Raw genomic sequence first — 22,876 nt, 5'->3', positions numbered from 1 at the left:
GGCACAGCAAGTAAAAGCACTTGCCATGGGACCTGACAACCTGACTTCAATTGTGGGGTCCCACATGGAGAGAGGGAATAAACTCCCTCTAACTTTCATGGAGATAGAAACACACTAGTGTGCACACACATGAAATAAATAAACAAATGAATGCAATAAAAAAGAAAGATATAGAAAGCATAATGACTCAGTACTTTTCAAAATCTTTGTATTTCAGTCTTTTTTCAAATAAAATCTGTAGTTTTCTTTTAGTGAAATGGCCATTTTTACTGTGTTAATTCTACCAACCCATGAGCATGGGAGATCTTTCCATCTTCTGATATCTTCTCCAATATCTTTCTCTAGACTTTAAGTTTTTGTTATACAAATCTTTCACTTGCTTGGTTAGAGTTACCCAAAAGAATTTATATTATCTATGGCTATTATGAAGGGTGTTGTTGCCCTGTTTTCTTTCTCAGTTTGTCTGTCATTTGTGTATAGGATGGATAGTGTTTTTTTAGTTAATCTTGTATCCAGTCACTTCACTGAAGATGTTCATCAGCTGTAGGAGTTCCCTGGAAGAGTTTTGGGGGTCACTTATGTATACTATCATATCAGCTGTAAATAGCAGAAGTTCAACTTCTTCCTTTCCAGTTTGTATCCCTTTGATCTCCTTTGTTGTCTTACTGCTTTAGCTAGAATTTTTAGTACTATATTGAATAAATATGGAGAAAGTGGACAGCCTTGTCTTGTTCCTGATTTTAATGGAATTGCTTTGAGTTTCTTTCTCTCCATTTAGTTTGATGCTGGCTATCAGTTTGCTGTATATTGCCTTTATTATGTTTAGGTATGTCCCTTGTATCCCTATCCCTATTCTTTGCAAGACCTTTATCATGAAGGAGTATTGAATTTTGTCAAAGGCTTTTTCAGCATCTAATAAGATGATCATGTTTTTTTCTTTCAGTTTGTTTATATGGTGGATTACACTGAATGATTTTCATATGTTGAACCATCCCTGCATCTCTGGGATGAAGCCTACTTGATCATGGTGGATGACCTTTTTGAGGTGTTCTTGGATTCTGTTGACAAGTATTTGAACCTAAGATTTTTGATGGAATAATGAAGCTAGGTTATTCTTACTGGGACAGCTGGGGAAGAATCCTTAACTTACATACCCTCGATTTCTTCTGTACCTTACTAACACCCAATGGAGAGCTTGAGGTATCCCCATGTGGTGTGGATTCAGTTAGGCATGGAACCTACATGTGGCATTCTTGTCCACTGATACGGGGCAAGTCATCTCTCACCTCTCTTAGGAGGTTGGCTTTCCTTTGATGTTCTGACTTCCTTTCTTTAAAGATGTATTTATTTTATGTGTATTGGTGTTTTAACTGCCTGTACGTCTTGTGTGAGGGTGTCAGATCCTCTGGAACTGGAGTTACACACAGGTGTGAGCTGCCATGTGGGTGCTGGGAATTGAACCCAGGTCCTCTGGAAGAGTAACCATTGCTCTTAACTACAGAGCCATCTCCCCAGCCCTGACTTTCATTAATCCTGTAAGTCTGGATGAATACTGAGGCATCCCTAGCCTCTTTTCTCAAGACAGCCTAAGTCATTACGTTATGAAGTAAATACTAAGATCACAGAAACCGCAGGATACATAACTAAGCATTTCTTTCCATTAATACTTTCAACTATACCTTCATTTAGTATGATATCTCTGTGAGTTCAAGGCCAGTCTAGTCTACAAAGTGAATTCCAGGACAGCCATGGATACACAGAGAAATCCTATCTGGAAAACTTGAGAGAGAGAGAGAGAGAGAGAGAGAGAGAGAGAGAGAGAGAGAGAGAGAGAGAGAGAGAGAGAGAGAGAGAGAGAGAGAGAGAGAGAGAGAGAGAGAGAGAGAGAGAGAGAGAGAAATGGGGAGAGGGAGGAAGAAGAGAAAGAGAAAAGAAGAGGAGACAGAATGGGAGGAAGAAGGAGGAGGAGGAGGAGGAGGAGGAGGAGGAGGAGGAGGAGGAGGAGGAAGAAGAAGAAGAAGAAGAAGAAGAAGAAGAAGAAGAAGAAGAAGAAGAAGAAGAAGAAGAAGAAGAAGAAGAAGAAGAAGAGTTTTCTACATTAATTTACATTAGTACGCCCCATGGTTGGGGACAATAGCTCCTCCAAAACACCTGGGGAGTGACTTTTAGTAAGGATACTAACTGTAATTGAACTACATAATTGTTACTGAAATGTCCCAGGTTGCATTTTAACATTTCTATGTTTATGTCTCACACAGGGCTAATTTCAGGACTGGTTCCAATGTATATTGGTGAAATCGCTCCAACAACGCTCCGGGGTGCCCTGGGTACTCTTCACCAACTGGCCATTGTCACAGGCATTCTTATTAGTCAGGTAAAATCTCCTCATCCTTTATTTTAGCCCTGTTCTCCCCTCTCCCTACTGTCACTTCTGACTGCAGGCTACCATGGGGTCCAACAGTAGTAAAAGAGGTAGCATAAAAAGAGCTCAGAGGTGAATTATTTCCACTCCTTACACCCTACTTGGAGCTGTAGATGGGATTGGCAATATATGTGAAAGTCCCAATGCTATCCTAGAATTAACATTTGAATTTCAAGAAGTGGCTGACTCTAGATTTTTTAGTGCCTGAATTTTCTTTGTTTTGAGTGAATTACCTGGAAATTTAAATTCAAACACTTACTACAAAAGCTTTTCTTCAGCCAACTCTCTCTTTCCCTTCTACCCTCTGGTCTCCAAAGGATCTTTGGAATCCCACGCTTAAGATATCTAGAAGGAAGTCTGTAAACCACCACAAAAGATATTATAAACCTAGTTGTCATTATGTAATTGTTGTCATAAACCTGGTTGTCATTATGTAATTGTTCTATCTACAAAATATTTAAATTCTGCATAATCTAAGAAGGGATTTTAAAACAAAGCTGCAAGTTATGCATGTCTCTCGCACACACCCCTCTTTGTGTGTGTGTGTGTGAGAGAGAGAGAGAGAGAGAGAGAGAGAGAGAGAGAGAGAGAGAGAGAGAGAGAGAGAGAGAGAGAGAGAGAGAGAGAGAGAGAGAGGTACATGCTTATGTGCGTGTACAGTATGTGTATAGAGGCCAGAGGCTGATGTCATGTGTCCTCTGTCGCTCCTCACCTTGTTTCTGAGTCTCTGAAACTGTGCTTGCTGTTTAGGTAGACTAGTTGGCCACCGAGCTCCGGGGACCTGCTTGTCTCTGTCTTCTTCCAGGACCATTGTTGCAGACACATTTACCACACCTAGCCATGGTTCTGACAATATAATTCTAACTGGTTATTTCCAAGAACACTACTTGTTTTGTTTTTTATATCAAGTGTGATTTTAAAAGTTGAGTTGATCTCCAGCATAAACATCTAGTTGGTGTGAATTAAGACAAGCATAGCTGAGTTCTTTACTAATCAATTGTTCTTATTTGGTTAAAATGGGACTCACTAATTACAGCCTTCTCTTTGTGCCAACGTGAAGTGACAGTCAAGGATCACTGTTTGAAAACCAATGCATTTTCTCATAAGTTGCCATAGAAGGCAGACCCAAAGTACTGTGCATCTGATATGTTCCTCCCTTGTCTTTTCAGATAGCTAGCCTCAACTTTATTCTGGGCAATCAGGATCGTTGGCACATCCTGCTTGGCATGTCCGCTGTGCCAGCTCTCCTACAGTCTCTCCTGCTACTCTTCTGTCCAGAAAGCCCCCGATACCTTTATATAACACTGGAAGAAGAAGTCAAAGCAAAGAAATGTAAGTGTGTAGGGAACTGCCAGTTTCTATCACTGAGGAATTATTAGCTAATACAAAATAGTATGTTTGAATGGCTACTCATAAAATCAACATGGGCGCTTGTAAATGAAGTCAGTGATTGCTCAGAAGAACACACTGAACTTAGATATGGCTGCTGTGTTCTGTTTTTCTTGGATGTGTCTGGTATGTTTTGGATTTGACCATGCCAGGAGCTCACATGTAGCCCACTGGGCTTAACCAGAGGCTCCCAACCTCCTCAGAACTGTGCTTTTGTGATGAACATCATTCACTCTCTCGCTCTCATTCTCTCTCTCTCTCTCTCTCTCTCTCTCTCTCTCTCTCTCTCTCTCTCTCTCTCTCCAGATGAAGTCAGTTGTTCTGCTTTGCTTTCTTTAACCAAAGAACAGGATTTAGTTTAATCAAAAAGGTAGGAAAAAGAATTGCCAGTACCTATGCTGTTAGGTCAAACAAAGGGACACGCAGATCCATAGCACCTTTGTGATCAGAAAAAAAAATACTCATTTTTGTTTGATCTGGGTTGTTTCAATTAGGCTTGAAGAGACTACGAGGAGCTGAGGACATCACCAAGGATATTAATGAGATGAAAAAGGAAAAGGAAGAAGCATCTGCTGAGCAGAAAGTCTCTGTGATTCAGCTCTTCACAGATTCCAGCTACCGACAGCCCATCATCGTGGCATTAATGCTGCACGTGGCTCAGCAGTTTTCTGGAATCAATGGAGTAAGCTGAAGAACTCCTAACATTAAGCTGGTAAAGGGAGCTGAGACAGAGAGAAAGAGGCTTAAGCTTAAGTCACTAAAATACATTTCTTAACACTGACATCAAGTTTTGTTACAATAAATGTTCGGTAGTAATTGATTCCATTGATTTGCTTGAATGGCTCTCTAAAATTAGCTCAATATTTTTAAATTTTCAGCAATCAATAGAACTTTGGGTCTGTTAAGAAGGCAATGGAGCTGGCAGATCACTGTATGTAAAGATCCGAATTCAGAGCCCCAGCATACATATACAAAGCACCTGTACATCTGCACCCTCGAGACAAGGTTTTGGAGATGTTCTGATTCCTGAATCATTAGCATGCCAACCTAGCTAATCAGTGAACTTCAGATTCTGAGAGACCCTATCTCAAAAACTAAAGTGGAGAGCGATTGAGGAAGACACCCAACATTGACCTCCTCCTTCCACAGACACATGCATGTGCACTCAAGTGCACACATGCACAAGCACAAACATGTACACATTCATATACCAGACCAGGGAGGCAGGGTGGAAATGAAAGGCAAGGCCGTAATGAATGCACGGTGAGAAAACAATATTGCTTGAACTACCTCCAACCCCAAATCTAAATTAGAATGTTCTGGGAGTATGAAATCGCAGGTTCCTGGTGATTTACACAAAAATGAGTCTCAGTTACACTTGGATGGCATACTTCAGATAGATAGATAGATAGATAGATAGATAGATAGATAAATAGATAGATAGATAGATGCAATGGCAACTAAAACTGTTATGCAAACTGGTGAAAATATAAAATTTTATTACTTTTTGTAACTATTAGGCAGCATCTATACCAAAGATGAATTTCTAACAAACACTATGATTCAGTGATTCAATTTCTGGGTATGAATACTCACATACTCCATCCAAATAACTTCTAAGAGTATATTCCTACCAGGAATGGTAACATGTGCCTTTAGTCTCAGCCCTTGGGAGGCAGAGGCAGGCAGATCTCCATGAGTTTGACGTCAGCCTTGTCTACATAGAGAGTTCCAACTCAGTCAGGGCTACATAGAGAGATGCTGCCCCCCTAAAAAACTCAAAAAAGTATATACCCAAAGCACTATTCATAAACACCCTTAAAGAGCAGTCATCAATAGAATGGGTAACCAAAGTGTAATATTACAGATGTATCAGAATTCCACATTGTAGTGACAATGAAGTGTCCAAATGCACAGGGCACCAAGGATTCTCCTGGAGACAATGTTTAGCAGAAGAAGCCAGAACAAGAGAGTATGTGTGATATATTTACACCAAGTACAGGACTTGGCACAATTCATCTATCATGTCAGATGTTAGGTGAGTGATTCCCTTAGGAAAATGGATAGAGGGGTTCTGCAGTCAGAAATGAATTGGTCCTTGACCTGAGTTCTCTTTACATGACTGTAATCAGTTTTTAACATAATGGAGCTGTTCACTTGTATGTACCTGTTACAAGGTTATACATTTACAAAAAGTTTAGAAATTAAACAAAGAAAGTGACGTAATGAGTTTTCAGGTAAAGCCAAGAACTTTTAAGCAACCAGGAGCTTTAAACATTATAGGAAGGCATGTCTGAGGAGAGGGTGGGATAAACTTTAGAGGATCCTAGGAACTATGGTTCCACAAAAACTGAAAGTAAGCAGCCGTATGTCTTGCTTTCAGGACTTCAGTAGGAGGCTTTCCTTAAGGTTGGCCTGTTCTTATTTTGCAGATATTTTACTACTCAACCAGCATTTTCCAGACAGCAGGTATCAGCCAGCCTGTGTATGCCACCATTGGCGTTGGTGCTATCAACTTGATCTTCACTGCTGTCTCTGTAAGTCACTAGCTAGACGGGCACTCTGCTTGTTCCTTGGCCCTGGGGTGGGGGTGGCTTATGACTGTGGCTTATAATGAAACGAGTCAGCACCTCTGTCCACGTGCACTGTGTGTGTACAGATGAGAGAATAGTGGGGAAAGTCCTGAGCACACAGCAGCCACGGCTCTGAGATGAAGCTGGCTGAGGTATGAGTCACCGGCTCACCCACTGTGGAGGGTGCCAGTAATTCACTCTTTTGGTGAATTAATAACTCACTGGCAAGACTTTCTCTCTCCATGAGATTCTGCATTCGGATTCTCTTCTATTTAAACACTGAGGGACTGGCTGACAGCGTGCCATTATAGCAACATTGGGTACATTCCCTAGCCTCTCCCTGCCTGCTGGAGATATTTCATCCTGGTAACTTGGGGAAAACATTTCAGAAACTAATAGATAACTAAACTAGAAAAGAGAATTAAACAAACTGGCAAATTCCTATGATGTGAGATCACTGAGCAGAACTTCAGGCAGTTCACAAGTAAATGGCTCCTGGTGATACATTCAGATATGTGTAACGTGAGTCTGGGTAGAAATGATATAAAATATGAAATTTCATTGTTCTCCCAATTCCAACAAAAGAAAGAAGTTATTTGCTTTCTTAAAGCCTGATACAGACTTCTCAGCTAATGAAAGTTGCTGAAAATGAGACTAACTTGACTGATTTTTACCTTTGAATACAACATGTTTAAAATGTTTTTGAGTTTAATGTTGGTCATTATACTATACTCAGACTATTTTGGTCACTTGTTTTTTCATTCTTTGTACATGGACTTTAAGTATTACCTTGGGGTGGTCAATAAATTACAGCCCAGCTCCCCAGAACTCATTACACTTTGCTGGACCTTGCAGAGCAAAAAGAGGGCAAACTAAAGAGAGTGCTATGCTCCCACAGACTCCACTTTGTAGACAGCCCTGTCCAAGCCAAAGGCTGTGTCAGTCAACAAAGGCCTTTTCCGGGGCACAATCAAAGGACTCCTTGCTTCCTGGAAATGGTATACTTTACAAAGTGGACATTATTATTAAAACATATTGCTTAAAATAGCATTTGCTACATAAAGCATCAAGTTGTTAAGATTGGGTAATCCAAATTCTGAGAAAAAAGTAAGCAAAGAAAGAATTGTGCAGCATTTTATTTCTTCTCTCCATACCCAGCCTCATTTGGAGGAGCAATTTAATTAATAATTATTATAAATATAATATGCATCTTAATTGTTTCAAATGTGGTGTATTTTGAGTTTATTCTCTTTCTTTCACAAAAGTCTTAAAACAGATGACTGACACACAAAGAAAATCAGTTCTAATCACTTCAGTAGAACTCCACAATTAAAGAAAGCATGAAGTTTTTTTATTTAGGTTTTCCAAATAGTGGCGGTAGACACCTGTGATCCTAGCATTCAGGAGGCAGAGGAAGGTGGCTCTCAAGTCCAAATACAGCAAGGCTCCACAGCAAGACACGGTAGCAAGCCAAACCCTATCAATAACACAACCAAGGAGATAAGTTTTATATCCCTGAACTTGAAAACAGTGTCCGCACTGATGTATGCAGAAAGAATCAGCACTCGTGGTTTTGGTTCACTAACCAGAAATCTAGCCCATTTCTCCTAAGTACTTAAGAAACAGAAACTTTCCCAGTTGCGTTCCAAATGATGCCCAGGCTCTATGCTTTCATTCATAGTGACGAGCTGATGGAAGGGCGCTTACGATCTTGAGAAAACAGCAAGACAGGAAAAAAGATGGGGGGACTGAGAGGCAGGCTGGCTTTAGGAGCAAAGCAGTGGCTGCCTAGCTCTAGCAAGGCACCAGGACCAGAGGGATGCATGGACTGAGGCGGAGACGAGGACTAAGAGCCAACAGATGTCCCAGTGCTTGGCCGTTATTTCCACTCGTCATGCATTTGAGTGTCACCTAGCTTCCAGGAGAGAATGCAACTCAATTTTAAACACACATTTTTATCTTTTATTGTCCAGTCAACATTTTTCATAAACAGAAGAAACAATATTCCTGCAGAAACATTCCTGTTTTCTCATACCCCAATAATACTGTGTCAACAGCGTGTGTCATCCTTCTGGCTTTGAAAGACTCAAAAAATGTATGAGGGCTGGAGAGATGGCCCAGTGGTTAAAAGCACTGGGTGGTCTTCCAGAGGGCCTGAGTTCAATTCCCAGCACCCACATGGCAGCTCACAACCATCTTTAACTCCAGTTCCAGGGGATTTGATGCCCCCCACCTCTTACACCTGCAAGCACCGTAGGAATGTGGTGCACAGACCTTCGAGCACATGAAGCACCACGCATTTAAGAAACATATGGGAAGGTTTCTCCTGCTTACTTCTTAGTAATGAAATGTAGGCTCTTGGCTTGTCGTTCTTTCTAGACTGATCCAAAACACTGATCTGAGTGCGCCTCTGAGATTAAAAAAAAAAAGGGGGCTTTCGCTGCAGGGGAAGCCAAATGCTACACAGATGTCTGTAGACCCAGAGCTCAGCATGCTGTGGGTATTGGTTTGCGTTGACTTACTTAGATTTATGAGCATAGCCCGTTTACTCACCAAGATGGAAGGTTATGGTGTGTGTGTGTGCGTGTGTGTGTGCGCGCGCGTACGTGCATGGGTGTGTCCAGTGTTGACAAGATCCCATGGGTCTGATTCTAGTCAAAAAATGTTGATCTTGGTTAATAGTCAGTCTTACCCAAAGAATGAGGACAGGTCTCCTCAGTCAGGATGGAGACGCACCCTAATATCTTGTCCTGATGTCCTCTCTCTCCAATACACAGTCCACTCCCGCAACAGGTACTTGTAAGCACACCGGGGAAATGCAGAGTTCATTGCTTTGGTACAGTGATCAAATTCACTGTCCAGTGGTCAGGTTCACTTGTTGGCAGCTACGCAGGCATAACGTGACTTCAGTAAGCACTGAGAAATTGGATGAGAATGGCTGGCACATGAACTGTCTCAAATGTCTGTGGCATGTGAGCTCTTGAAATGATTAGATCGGCGGGCGACAAACAGGGGTCACCGTTTTCTTTTTTAGCATGACAATTCTTTTCCTTTCTTCTGTGTGTTTGGAACTGAACCCAGGGTATGTGCATGTGGGCCAAGCAATCTACCACAGAGCTGCCACCGCAGCCCTGATAAATGTAGACCTTTCACAATTTCTCAAAGAGATGGCCCTAGGGTGTCGGGACCACTCTAGACTTCCTCAAGACAGACCTTCTCAAGTCAATATGGTCAAAGTGAGACAGTGCGTAATCACCACTCTCCACCGAGACTAGCACCCCATCGCACGCTTCTCACCCCAATTGCGCACCTATAAAATGGGGTCACAGCACTGCCTCCACACCCACTATATGCATTAAAGCAAGTTGCTTAGTGGTAAAGTATGTAAGGGTAAAGACAGCATTGTTCGGCGCAGACTACTGAGATGATGTGCAAACTTCCCCAGGTGCTGCTCGTGGAGAAGGCTGGGCGGCGGTCCCTGTTTCTAGCTGGAATGATCGGGATGTTTTTCTGTGCCATCTTCATGTCCTTGGGACTTGTGCTGCTGGTGAGTGTGGTTCCTGGACTGGCATATTTTACCACAGGCAAATATCTCTGACCTCCAGGCTAAAGATCTCTGTCCATAAGAAGGGCTGGAGACTCACGTATGAAATAAGGGAGAAGAGAAATGTGAAGCTAGGGGAACCATGTTCTTGGAGTTAGAGACGCAAGTACCAGAATGCCACTTACCAGCCAGGGCAGCAGCATTGCTGCATGGGCGGCTGCCTGCTGGTGTAAGCATGGGCAAGCACCTCAACCTCCCTTCCGTCCTAGCATCCTCACCCTGCATTTCACAGGGAGTCGAACCTTGTCTGGCCGTCTTGGTAGGAAGACCTTAGGATTCTGGGTCTTCTTGCCCATCACAGGGAAAGATTAATTGTGGAACGAACCCCAAAGACCCTAATGCAAAGGAGTGGCTGGGCAAAGGCTCTAAATTTGGGTTGGACTAACTTGTTTCAAACCAGAGTAACTTGAACTTGACGAAAACCAAACACACGAGGAAGACAGCTGTGCCCATCTCTTACCTCGGCCTGAGAGACCTCAGAAGCTGCTAAACTCTAGGAGGCCGCAGCCAACAGCCACCTGTCCCACTTACGACTTTGTCTTTGTCTTCAGGATAAATTCTCCTGGATGAGTTACGTGAGCATGACAGCCATTTTTCTCTTCGTCAGTTTCTTTGAGATTGGGCCAGGTCCAATTCCTTGGTTCATGGTTGCTGAATTTTTCAGCCAAGGCCCCCGCCCCACTGCTCTGGCACTGGCTGCCTTCAGCAACTGGTTCTGCAATTTCGTTGTGGCTCTCTCCTTCCAGTACATCGCGGTAAGCGCCCACACTGTGCGAGCCCCCTCCCCCCTCCCAGGCAGGTCCACACTGTGCGAGCCCCCCTTCCCCCTCCCAGGCAGGTCCACACTGTGCGAGCCCCCCCCCCCCCGACCAGGCAGGTCCACACTGTGCGAGTCCCCCCCTTCCCCGACCAGGCAGGTCTGCAGCTGCTGACCAAAGCTTTTGCTGTCTCCTTGCAGGACTTCTGCGGGCCTTATGTGTTCTTCCTCTTCGCTGGGATCCTCCTGGTCTTCACCCTGTTTACATTTTTTAAAGTTCCAGAGACCAAAGGAAAGTCTTTTGAGGAAATCGCCTCAGAATTCCGGAAGAAGAGAGGTGCGGCGAAACCCCCCAAGGCTGCTGTACAAATGGAATTCCTGGGGGCTTCAGAGAATGCCTGAGGATGATCTGTCTAAAGCCCAAGAACAGACGGAAGGGAACCACGTGTTCCCTCTTAACTGATATCTACACCCTAGAGTTTTGTTTTATACCGTTTAAAGAATTTGTACAGACTCTGATTAGAAATGTCAACAAATATTACCAAAAAAATATTTTTTTAACGTAGAGGATATATTTTTTGACGGTAAAACTCCTAGTTAAGTACACCGAAGGGGCTGTTACTTTGATACTCTACAGGGAAAGTGTGTTATAATCTTCCTATCCCTGTTCATTTTTTAAAAAGTGAAATTGAAGTGCTTTTGACATAGCATATCATACGTGACTAGCAGACCTGAAGCTACAACTGATATCTATATATTTAAACATGATAAATTGGAATTTTCTCAGTCACAGAGTCGATGCTCAAGGACATATGGCTGGTGTCAGCTAGGCTCATGTTCAAACTGACATTTTTGTTATCCTTCCTCAGCTTCTCTCACGGGATTCAGAGTTAGTGTTTTGCTTGAAATTATTTTTCTGTATTTTTATATAGAATAACTGGGTATTTTAAACTATATTTGTGATGAAAATCTATTATTTTTATAGCTACCAAAATCTTCCTATATTAAGAGAAAACATTTTAGTTTCTTTGTTTGATGTATTTCGCAATTAAACACTCAAGTTTCTCCTCGCTGCAGAGCCTATATTACTAGTTAATATTAGCGTCTAAACCATGTTAGTTCCTCACTATTTCAGTCCTTTATGTTATACTGTTTTTTTAATTACCCACTAGTGTTTTCATCTGAGGTGCTAGACACACTTAACCCATCAGGATTCAGGCGTTTTGTATATCGTCTAAGAACTCTAATAAACTGGATCAAACTCACAAGGAGGAACAGATTGTTCTATTTGTTAAAAAAAATTAATCATGATGTCTCAAAAGAAGTTCACTTTCAGACCTAATTTTAAAAAACCCTCTTTATTCTTTCTGTAAACACCACCTGGGTTTCCTGGCTTGCACAGTCAGCCCCCTCTACCTTTTCCTCTGTCTTCATGTGCATAGGTCCTATGTAAACTACCATATTGTAATTTATATACACTAGCATCTGTTGTGTGTTACCAAAGTGCCCAGGACATTCTAAGTGCCCTCCCCTGTGTAGTCAGATTGGAAATACTGTCCCTAATTACAGTTAGGGACACAGGCAACTAAAATGTCCCCAAGCTGTTTTCCCCACAAAATAGAGCAGGAGACCAATCATTTATTCACGCATGCATGGATTAGATGGATGGATAAATGGATGGATGGTTGGATGTGTGTTGATGAAAAATGCTTATTTTTTTAATTTGGGGGAGGGCTCAAGTCAAGCTCTCGTGCATCCCAAGCTGGGTTCTTGAGTTCCTGACCCTACTTCTTATGTGCCACCAAACCCACCCAGTGAAAAGCACCTGTTTAAAAAAAAACAAAAACAAAAACAAAAAAAGTACTACTGAGAGGTGAAAACCCCACTGAACATGTTTCTTTCTCTCTCTGACTCTGTCTTCTTCTTTCCTCCCCCCTCCCTCCCTCTCCCTGCTCCTGTCTCTCTGTTCATTTAAGAAAAGGTTTGTGTAGTGTTCTTTGATCCTATGTAAACCAAGCTGGCCTCCAACTTGTGATTCTCCTGCCTCTGCCTCCAGGGTGTGGAATTACAGCTGAGTGCCTCCATGCTTGACACTTTCTATGTTTTGTCTGTTTTTTCTTGGTCAAATTTGTTCACATACACACATGCAGTCCAAAACAACTGGAAATTATTTCTTTTTTTTTAACTTTGATACTCCTTTCGGACAACTTGGATGACTTTTTTTAACTTGAAAGTTCAGGAGCCAGTCAAAAGTAACCTTAAGCAGTTCAGACTTTTGTGCTAGGTTGTGGATTCAGAACAAAAAATGAAAGTCTCTCTGAGTGGGGCAGGGATGATTATCCTCTACTTCATTCAGAATGCTAACAGCCTTTGCGAAACTTACAGTTCCAGTAAGCTATCCAGGAGCTCAGTGTTTTTACATGGGTGCATGTGCTTTCTATCAAATCGAGTTCCCTGGCTCCATTCTCTGAGACAATAAGAAGCAAAGGTTTTCAAAGGAGTCCCAAAGGTCATTTTAAGTTATAACTACTTATTTTAACTGACCCCAAGGTATTCCAGTCTGGAAGTTTTCTGTCTCAGAGAAATGTAAGCATCCTACATTGTGCCATGGCTAAGATGGGCATTCCCCATTCAACAATGCACCTGCCCAGATTGACAGGTGCTCAAGGTCTTAGAGGAATTGGAGCACCCTCCATACATCCTAAATCATCTCTAGACTAAAGGACAATGTAAACACATGCACATAGTCATGAGAATAATGCTGACAAAAACATATGTGCATGCGCATTGCAGACGCAATTTAAAACTCCATGTGAGGATGAAGGGCCACCAGTATCAATGATCAACCCTATGATGATGACCAATGTACTGGTTAACATAATTTACAAGAAAACCATTGGGCTTCAATGGTAAATCACAAAGCTGGCACTATTTTGCACTAATTTCCAGGAAAACTTGATGTGATTTTGAATGCTCAGTTTCCAGGTATCATTTTTGTAGTGGTATTTTCATACTCTACAGTCTTTACAAATGTGATTTCTCTCTCACCTTGTCTGAAGTACAACTAGACTTCTTCTTGGTCTGGCCAGGTAACTTTTGCACCTTGTTATTGTGTTGCTGTGTACTGTCTAGGCACTCAGGAAAGGGCTTTGTCCTCATTTCTATTCCCAGCCTTCCTGGGCATGGTCCACTCTGTGATACATTCTGATCTGTATTGAGACATTGTTCACACACCTTACGGGGGCTGACTGTCCAGTGGGAAGCTAAGAAAGACAAGGGTATTTGGGACCCAAGCATGCCTTTCGCTGTCCTTCAGGTGCATTCGCTGAAGCAGGCATGACATCATTTCAGCAAACTATCCTGAGATCAAATATAAAACTACAGGAGCCAGCACAGAGGGGTGCTCCACAGTGGTACCTAGAACTGATGTTTCCAGAAATGCTGTCAAGATAAAGAATGAGGCATAGAAGACAGCTCCATATGTTCTTTCAAATAAATGGAGTTTCTAAGTTCAAGATAATATTTTCTTTCTTCAAGGAAAAAAATATCACAAAACAAGTCAATGACAGAATACCATGGAATCTAATTTCTAAATCTAAGTATAGTATTTCCAAGTTAGTCTGTAAGAGTTTTTATTTTGTTTTTAACAAGTGTTTATGTCTAAGTTGTTATATTAAGGGGTCTATGTGTATTATTTCTTTGGATAATATTAAATACAAAATAAAAGACTGCATAAGTACATTTAAACTCAGTGTGTGTGTGGGTGTGTGTGTGTGTGTGTACTACAATCACAGGATAAAAATCAAACCTTGTTGATAAATCTTTAAAATTGTAAAAATGTTATTTACCAGTGCATTTTCACCAAATGTGCTTTTTACGAGCTTGCTGCACATGTAGCAAATACAAAATTGTTAGGCAATGTCTGTGCTTCCGGTGTCCTGAATGGAGGAAATACATAAAGTGTGAGGTACACATGTATGTGATTTTCACTAAATTCTACGTTAGGAACACAAGAGTTCCTAAGTGCCAGCCACTCTGACTCCTCTAATGCTGTTTGCATTGATTTCTAACTTGTTGTACATTTAAGAAATCATCATAAAATGAAACTGGCCTTAAGTTAAAATTTTACATACAACAACTGTTTTTGACCATAAGTACATTTCTGAATGCTTGGTGCTGCTTTAGTTTATATGGGAAATACCCATGCTAATAAAAAATTTAGAATTATGTTGATTTACTGTGTAATTTTTTCTCAGAGTATTCTTATTATAGAGACAAAAGTTGAACTATTCTTTAATTTTACTTCCACAAGGCAATTGTTTTGTCATCAGTTAGAACAAAAACTAACTTAAAGCCTAGGCGTGGTAGAGGAAGAATGAATAGCTCCTTTTGGTGAAATACACTAATTCAATAACTTGTTATTTGTACACTTGTCATGAGCGGGCTTCTTTTAGAGTCCTGTGAACTGTACAAAGACTGGAAAGCATGGCTCCCATTCCCAGTCAGCTTCAATCAACCGAGTGACGTTGACCGAGACTCGACGTCAGAAGGTTTTGGCTATGAGGTAGAGCAAGCAGAGGAGAGCACAGAGCCGCAGCACATCCGAACCTCCAGACTGCAATGTGACATTTACAATTCCTCGTCTAACGTTTAAGTAAGTGACAAGAACACAGCCTTCCCTTTCCTGATTGTGGTGTCCATTGCCATTAAATTTGCTGTTCTCAGGGCTGACAAGTCGCCTCGTGGATAAAATCACTTGCTGCATGAGCCTGAAGACCCGAATTCTATTGCCAGAAGTCAGGTAAAGGAGAAAGGGGAGACCCAACTAGCAAAGCTGTGTGCTGACCCCCATGCATGCACACGTACACATGCACACTGTTTGGGTGTGCAATAGTTATATATAAAAGTAAGTACTATATTCTTTTCAATGGAATTCTAACAGTAGTGTAATTTGTTACCATCAATGACTAAAAAGCAAACAAGAAATGCATGTCCATAAAGAAGCTTTCCTTCTGTCTCTTTTTTTGTATATATTCTATCATTGTGAGGAATAAGCACAAACTTCAACAGCTGTAAATCTTACTGTGTTTTACCACCACTCTCATTCCACTTTTCCTAAGCATCTTGTGTCTCAAAATAATCAATATTTTTAATATTTTGCATATTATTATAAATAACTGCAACAAAAAATCTACAATCTTAACTTTAAAAATCTATTGTGTCTACTAAGACAAAAGCATTAAGGCATTTTTTTTCAGGATTGCATTAGAATGCATGGTAATTGCTAAATACAACTAATGAAAAACATAAACTTGATAAAATTAAATTTATCAAATCTTCAATTGTTTTACAAATTTGTCTCAGTGAGATTGCAGAAAAGAAATGTGAGGGAAAAGAATGGAGTCATGTATTTTTGTAATTAACCTGCCTACTAATAGAAGTATAGTTCTTGGTAGAGGGAAGAGGGAACTGGAGATGTCTGACGCTTAGTTCTGAGGAGCAATTTGTAATGTGATGGAATGAGCAAGAGGTTGCATATTCCTGAGAAGAACTGCTGACCAGCACGTGCCAGAGATGGAAGTCCAGGTCAAACGTAGAAGGACTGTGTCACTGAGCAACCAGGAGTGCCACCTGTACCCACAACGTCCTCAGCAGCAGCAGCAGCAGCAGCAAATTCCTGGGTGGATTTCCAGGCAGAACTGAGACAGGCATTTTTAGCTGAGACACCAAAAGGTGGTTAAAGCATCATTGGAACATCAAGGATGTGGTAATCAAGGAAAACAGGACCCATCCATTGTCTGTGATGCTTCAGTCAAGCTTACATAGTGTCTAAGTGAGCCTGTATCACACCTTTATTGATAGCCTTCCCCCAAGTATTAAGGATCTCAAAATTTTACTGTTAAGCAGCTATTGCAGAACAGCAATCATGAGTGTGGGTAAGAGTAGCAAGATGTTGCAGCACATTGACTATAGAATGAGACGTATCCTGCAAGATGAAAGAATCCTCATTGGCGCTTTTAAGGCTTTTGACAAGCACATGGATTCCATCCTCTGTAATTGTAATGAGTTCAGGAAGATCAAGCCAAAGAATGCAAAACAGCCAGAGCATGAAGAAAAGCGGGTTTTGGGTCTGGTCTTGCTATTAGGAGAGAAGCTGGTATCAATGACTGCAACGTGCATTCTTCCTGCCAGCCTGGTCCCAGAGCCAAGTCAGTCCCAAATGAATATGCAGGGAACTATATTAATTATAAAGCTGTTGGCTGTTTGCTGTGGTTTCTCATTGACTAGCTGTGACTTAATTATTAACCCATAACTGCTAATCTGAGCGTTCCCATGCAGTCTTCTCTTACCAAAGAAAGGGTCCGGACCTCTTATTTTCTCACATCCTACATAGTGACTGACTGTGCCTCTGTTTTCCAGAATCCTCCTCGACTCCTAGTCCCACCTATCTTGCTTCCCTATTGACCAACAATGCTTTATTTATCAACCAGTAAGACAACATATACACAGAAGGACTTCCCTGATCATCTCCACTTTTCTGTCTAAATACAAAGAAAGGTTTTAACTTTAACATAGTAAAATGTATAACAAGGCAGTTATTAAGCAAGAAATATAAATACTATACTTAGTTCATTAACATTTAGTAGGATTTAAAGAAAGTATTTTATCATCTATCCTATCTGTGTGAGTCTAAAGTCTTATATGTAGCTTATCTTTTATCATAACTAAGGAAAACTATAACTATCTGTCTTCAACTCCATCAAAGACCACAGAAGGATAATATATAAACACTAGAATTGACAGAGATATCTCACTACCTGGAGAGTCACCCGAAGTTCCTCTGTAACGTTGGGACATCCATCTTCAGCCCATAGGCCACAGTGTGTCTGGCAGACTTCTCAGCAAAGCAGGAAATTTTAAGCTGTCTATCTGTTTTGCCAGTTTGTCAGTCATTTTTTTCTGTGTCCTATAGAATGTCTGGCAGACTTGTTCATAAAGCAGGGACCCTTTAGGACTGTCCATCTTGTTTTGCAAGTTTAGCAGTCACTTTCCTGTGGGTCCTGCACGTCCAGTCTATCAAACAGTAAAGGTAAGAGCAGTTTCTTGCCCAAATGCCTAATCTCACCATGTTGACAGCAAACTCCATAGTGAATTTCTTTGATGCCTATTTTCCTCTCAGATATAATTGGTGTGCCAGGAGTAGTTCTGTCTCACTATCATGAAAAAACCCTAAATCATTTAAATGCCATATATTCTGTAGGTCTTTGAAAGGTTTGAAAAATATCTATCTTAAATATATCTCTGTATATCTAGAAAACCTAACTATATGTTTTGACTATTATAGGTAACTATAATCTGTACTTAATTATACATTACATTTTTAAAAGAGCTGTATAAACACAATATCTAAACAAAAGGAGAAATATATATATATCACAAAATTGATCTTAAATCTGTATCAATAAATAAAACCCATTCCAAGAAAAAGTATTTATTTCTATACCATAATCCCCTTTTACCTTTAAAAAGAGATTGGTTGTGATTATTAACCATATATAAGCAACCCAATTAAAATGGAAACAAAAATTTATAACCAAAATTTGGAAATTAGGCGCTGTTCATTCCAAACTGCTTCCTGCTGATTGGGGGCACTGCCCATACCATGGGGATCATGACAAAACCCAGAAACCTGGCTAAGTCCTTGTTTTTTTAGTCTGCAAGGCTGCATCATCTCAGCTATTTTAGATATTGGATCACTTGGGACACTATTTCCAGGGGCCTTGCTTCATCAAGCCATACTAGTCTGGAAGGAACCCACAGCTCCTCATTTTCTGTGGAAACAAAAACAGAAATTCCTTTCCCAAGTAACATGTCATTATATTTAAATTTAGAAGTCAAAGTATTTTTAAAATCTATAAATTTGATTAATTCAGAAACATTAATAATCAAATGTCTTTTAGCAGTTGTTGCTCCTTCCATAGCAATTAAACAATTCAAAAACAACAACACAATAGCATACAGTATCCAGACTCTGTGTATTTTCCATCTTTCTGTGACTTTTTATTACTCTATTTGCTTTTGTTTATTTATTTTTTCTCTGAGACAGGGTTTCTCTGTGGAAATCTTTACGTCCAGCCGTATATGTCTTTAGTCCTGCCTAAAGTGGGTGTGGTTTGCGGTGTGGTAAACCGCCCTTTTATTACCTCATCTGTATGCGCCTCTAGTAAGTCACATGTTTAATGGCAGCATACAGACTTCCTCCTACGGCTTTTACTAAGTGGAAACTTGTTGCACATTGAGGGTGCCATATGTAACCTGCATTCTTCCCGCCAGCCTGGTCCCAGAGCCAAGTCAGTCTCAAATGAACACACAGGGTGCTATATTAATTGTAAAGGTTTTCCCTGTTTTCTATGGTTTCTCATTGGCCAGCTCTGACTTAATTATTAACCCATAACTACTCATCTGAGTATTTCTACGTGGTCTTCTCTTACCAGAGAAAGGGTCCGGGCCTCTTACTTATCTAGCGTTCTACATGATGTCTGACTGTGCCTCTGTTTTCCAGAATCATCCTCAACTCCTAGTCCCATTTATCTTGCTTCCCTATTGGACAACAGTGCTTTATTTATAAACCAATAAGACAAGCATATACACAGAAGGACTCCCCCATCTTTAGGGCCACCTCCTAAAGATACAGATACAGATACCCTGGGGTTGAGAGGGCAACTGTCAGAGGAGTGCCAGCTGGTGTACCTATTCCACAAACTCCTGCTGGGTTAGCAGGTCCTGTCTGAGGAGTTGGAGGTCCATTCCAGCAGGTCATGACTCCACGGGGAAGAGGCACGGTAGCAGCTGCTGCAGTTGCTGCCATGCCAGCCTTGCTGGAGCTCCAACACAGTACCCACCAGGGTGTGGAACACCTCCTCCACCCGTAGGCAGAGCAACCCCACCACCAGGAATTATGAATCCTCCACTGGTATGAGACCATCAATTGGCCTTTCCCCTGCTTGAGGTACACCTATAGGCATGCCCCCTCCAGGGATGAGACCCCCACCACCAGGAATTAGAGGCCCACAACCAAGGAAAGCGTCCACCAAGATCCTAAGATGTGCTTGATAAATATCAGACTTTCCTTTCCCCTGCATTGAGTCTTATGAAATTGCATAGCCTGCAAGCTTTTTGACCACTTCTTACTGCGTTAATTATAGCTAATAAATGCATAGAGCAGTTGGGAAAAAAAGTATAGTTCTTACTGTTAAAATAAAATCGTATTCTCTGTAAGTTCAATGACCACTTAGTGTTACTTTAAGTATTGAAAAAATATTTTCAATACACATAATTAAAAGTTAGTGTATTAAAATTTTACTTAAATTTTTTTAAGTACTGAAGAGATGACTCAGTAGTAAAGAGCATTTGCTGTGTTGCAGAGGACCCAGATTCAGTTCCCAGCACCCACATGGCAGCCTCAGCAGCCCAAGGTCCTGCAGATCTCACTTCTCTGGCCTCTGCAGGCAACTGCACTCGTGAGTGTACACACACACACACACACACACACACTCTCTCTCTCTCTCTCTCTCTCTTTTAAAAATAAAAAAATGTTTAGAAAATGTTATTTAATTCCATAAGTCATGCCTATGATGTCTATTCTTGGTTGTCAATTTGACTACATCTGGAATTAACTAAAAACCTCAAAATGGGGCACATCTGTGAGAGATTTCTGCTCAAATTGAGGTGGGAAGATCTGCTTCTGCCAGGCTGTTTTTATCTAGACTGCCACCAGACAATGCTACCCAACATTTTGGTGGGTCTTCCCAGGTCAATCAAGATGATCAGGAAACATACTACAATAGTACATGAATGTGTCTCTAGAATGAGAGACAAGAGGCACAGAGAAGGAACTTGAGGGTGAATCAGAGGCAGACAAATAGCAGAGCGTGAGAGTTTGATGGAGATGGCTGGTGTGAAGGCACACACCCATGACCCCAGTACTCAAGAGACTGGAGAAAGAGGACTGCCAGTTCAAGGCCAGACTGGGCTACAAAGCAAGACCCCCATCTCCAAAACAAACGCATGGGCAAGGCTTGCTATTAGGAAGGAGGAGACAGGAAAGTGAGCGAAAGATTTACAAAAACATGGGGCCATTTGAGATGGTGCATATTGGACAGACAGCATCATCAGACAGAGAACATGATGGGTGCATGCCAGGAACAGCAGAACTGACTCCTGGATGAAGTCCCATGGGCTTACTTCACCGCATTGCAGGGTTAAGCCCTCACTATGGAGTTCCCAGCTGAGTCATTTTGGGCAAGTCACAAAGTCCCCTCAAATTTCAATTATTTGCTCCGGTATGAAATGAAAATAAAGAATGAATCATGCTTAGACCTAAATAATAATCCTCAAAGAATGCATTAACTGAAGTGTGACTATGTGACACTTCATAGTCACACTTTGTCCATAGATGGTGTATTAGTCAATTTGGGCTACCACAACAAAATGTTTAGACCAGTGCATAGGACTGTTTTCACAGTTCTGGAGACAAGAGGGTCCAAGACCCAGTGAAGTCTCTGAGTCTACCCTGTCAATGGCCATCTTCTCACTGTGTGCTCACATAGGGAAAAGAGACCTCCTAACAAATGCAGGACCCCTTTTAGATTAGGGCCCCTACATACAACCTCCTGCCAAAGCAGCTACTAAATTTGGATGTTGAATATGAATTTAGAAAAGATGTAATAGTCAATTCAAAACAAATTGTACAGAACTTTCACATATGCACTATGAAGAATACAAAAAAAAAAGGCAAACCTCTTTAGGGAAGCTAGCCTATTTGAGTATTGAGTTTTTCTTAATGGAATTTTATTTGAGCATAAAGAAAAATAAAATTTGTAGAAGAATGGATAAATAAAGCAAAGTAATCATGGCTCAGAAAAACAAATAAAGATGACTCCTCTTCATCTTGACTCAAGGTCAGAGAGTTCAAAACTGTCCTAAGTAAATCATAAGGCCTAAAGGTCTAAGGCATGGCTACTGTAGGATGTTTTGATCTTGGTAGAGGATGTCTTACTTAAATAACAACAGACTTGGTCTGAGATGTGTTTACTCATGACTCTCACGGCCAAATAATGGGAAATTAAGTTTAAGGTTTGGAGGATTAAGGGAAGAAAGTCTGTTTGTTCCTTATACATGATAAGGAAGTCTTTTGCCACATTCCCCCTTTTGGTTGGGGTATTTAAGAATGTTGAAGAATAAACTTGGAGCATTCACCACCGGATTGCCCTCCCAACTCTGTCCTGTGTCTCTGTCTTTTTCTTAGCATCTCTATCTACCTTTTCTCAATCCACACTCCCCGTCTCAGGTATGAACTGGGCAAGTTGGCTGGATCCGATTGTAGCCCCACAAAGACGGGTTATGACAGATTGGTGCCACAACACCAGATGGAGCTACTACAGATGGCTATGGCAATACCCTCTGTTCTCTTTTATCTGTAGATCATAGCTTTCAGCTATTAAATATGTATATCTAGGTGAGGGTAACCAGAGTAAAAGCCAAGAAACTAGACAGGGCCCAAGAGATGGGGGCAGAACTTTAAGGAAGAGGCATCAGGAAGATGATAGAATGTAAGGAATATGAACTGGAAAGGGAATTCTGGAGGCAGAGGATGCAGCTGGTAAAGTAAGGCAAGGAATGAGAGCAGCAAATTTAAAGAATGAAGGGTGAATAGAAATTCTATAAGGAAACCTATAAGATCTTGTAAAATTTTAAACGTGCTTATTTTATTTTTTTGTCTAAGCTTTTTCCTGCATGTATGTCTGTGTACATGTGTGTGCCTGGTACCCACTGAGGCCAGAAGAAGGCATTGAATCCCCCTGGAGTTACAGACAGTTGTGAGCCACCTTGTGTATGCTAGGAACAAAATTTGTGTGTGCTACAAGAGCAGAAAGCACTCCTAACTCTTCAGCCTCTGTAAAGTAAGCTTTAAAAAGAAATACAAATGCCCAACAAGCACATATGGAGGGCAGTGCATGTCTTTAATCCCAGCACTTGAGAGGCAGAGGCAGGCAGATCTATGTAAGTTCAAAGAGCTAGTTCCAGGACAGCCACATGGCAGTTACCCAGGGAAACCCTGTCTCAAAAAA

The 22,876-nt window shown here is 41.1% G+C and overlaps 1 protein-coding gene and 2 pseudogenes across 2 annotated transcripts in view; all 3 read left to right on the top strand.

Moving 5' to 3' along the window:
• Nucleotides 1-12,010, top strand: part of Slc2a2 (solute carrier family 2 member 2) — a 29,819-nt gene extending 17,809 nt beyond the window's left edge. The window contains exons 1-8 of one of the 2 annotated variants that reach the window (XM_040754588.1): nt 2,040-2,168; nt 2,259-2,374; nt 3,592-3,754; nt 4,306-4,493; nt 6,244-6,348; nt 9,830-9,931; nt 10,540-10,743; nt 10,947-12,010. In XM_040754588.1, coding sequence (XP_040610522.1) covers nt 2,282-2,374; nt 3,592-3,754; nt 4,306-4,493; nt 6,244-6,348; nt 9,830-9,931; nt 10,540-10,743; nt 10,947-11,147 — 1,056 coding nt within the window. In that variant the 5' untranslated portion in view covers nt 2,040-2,168; nt 2,259-2,281 and the 3' untranslated portion in view covers nt 11,148-12,010. Of the gene's footprint in view, nt 1-2,039; nt 2,169-2,258; nt 2,375-3,591; nt 3,755-4,305; nt 4,494-6,243; nt 6,349-9,829; nt 9,932-10,539; nt 10,744-10,946 lie in introns of those variants that run through there. The other variant, XM_040754587.1, reaches the window with a different exon arrangement.
• Nucleotides 12,011-16,259: 4,249 nt separating this feature from the next.
• LOC101826088 lies at nt 16,260-16,486 on the top strand (annotated as a pseudogene).
• A 185-nt stretch (nt 16,487-16,671) lies between these two features.
• On the top strand, nt 16,672-19,848 carry LOC101826781 (annotated as a pseudogene).
• The last annotated feature ends 3,028 nt before the right edge of the window (nt 19,849-22,876 follow it).

The sequence above is a fragment of the Mesocricetus auratus genome, unplaced genomic scaffold (assembly GCF_017639785.1).
Source record: "Mesocricetus auratus isolate SY011 unplaced genomic scaffold, BCM_Maur_2.0 Super-Scaffold_100011, whole genome shotgun sequence".
NCBI lineage: Eukaryota > Metazoa > Chordata > Mammalia > Rodentia > Cricetidae > Mesocricetus > Mesocricetus auratus.
This window is presented reverse-complemented; position numbering and strand designations above follow the sequence as displayed.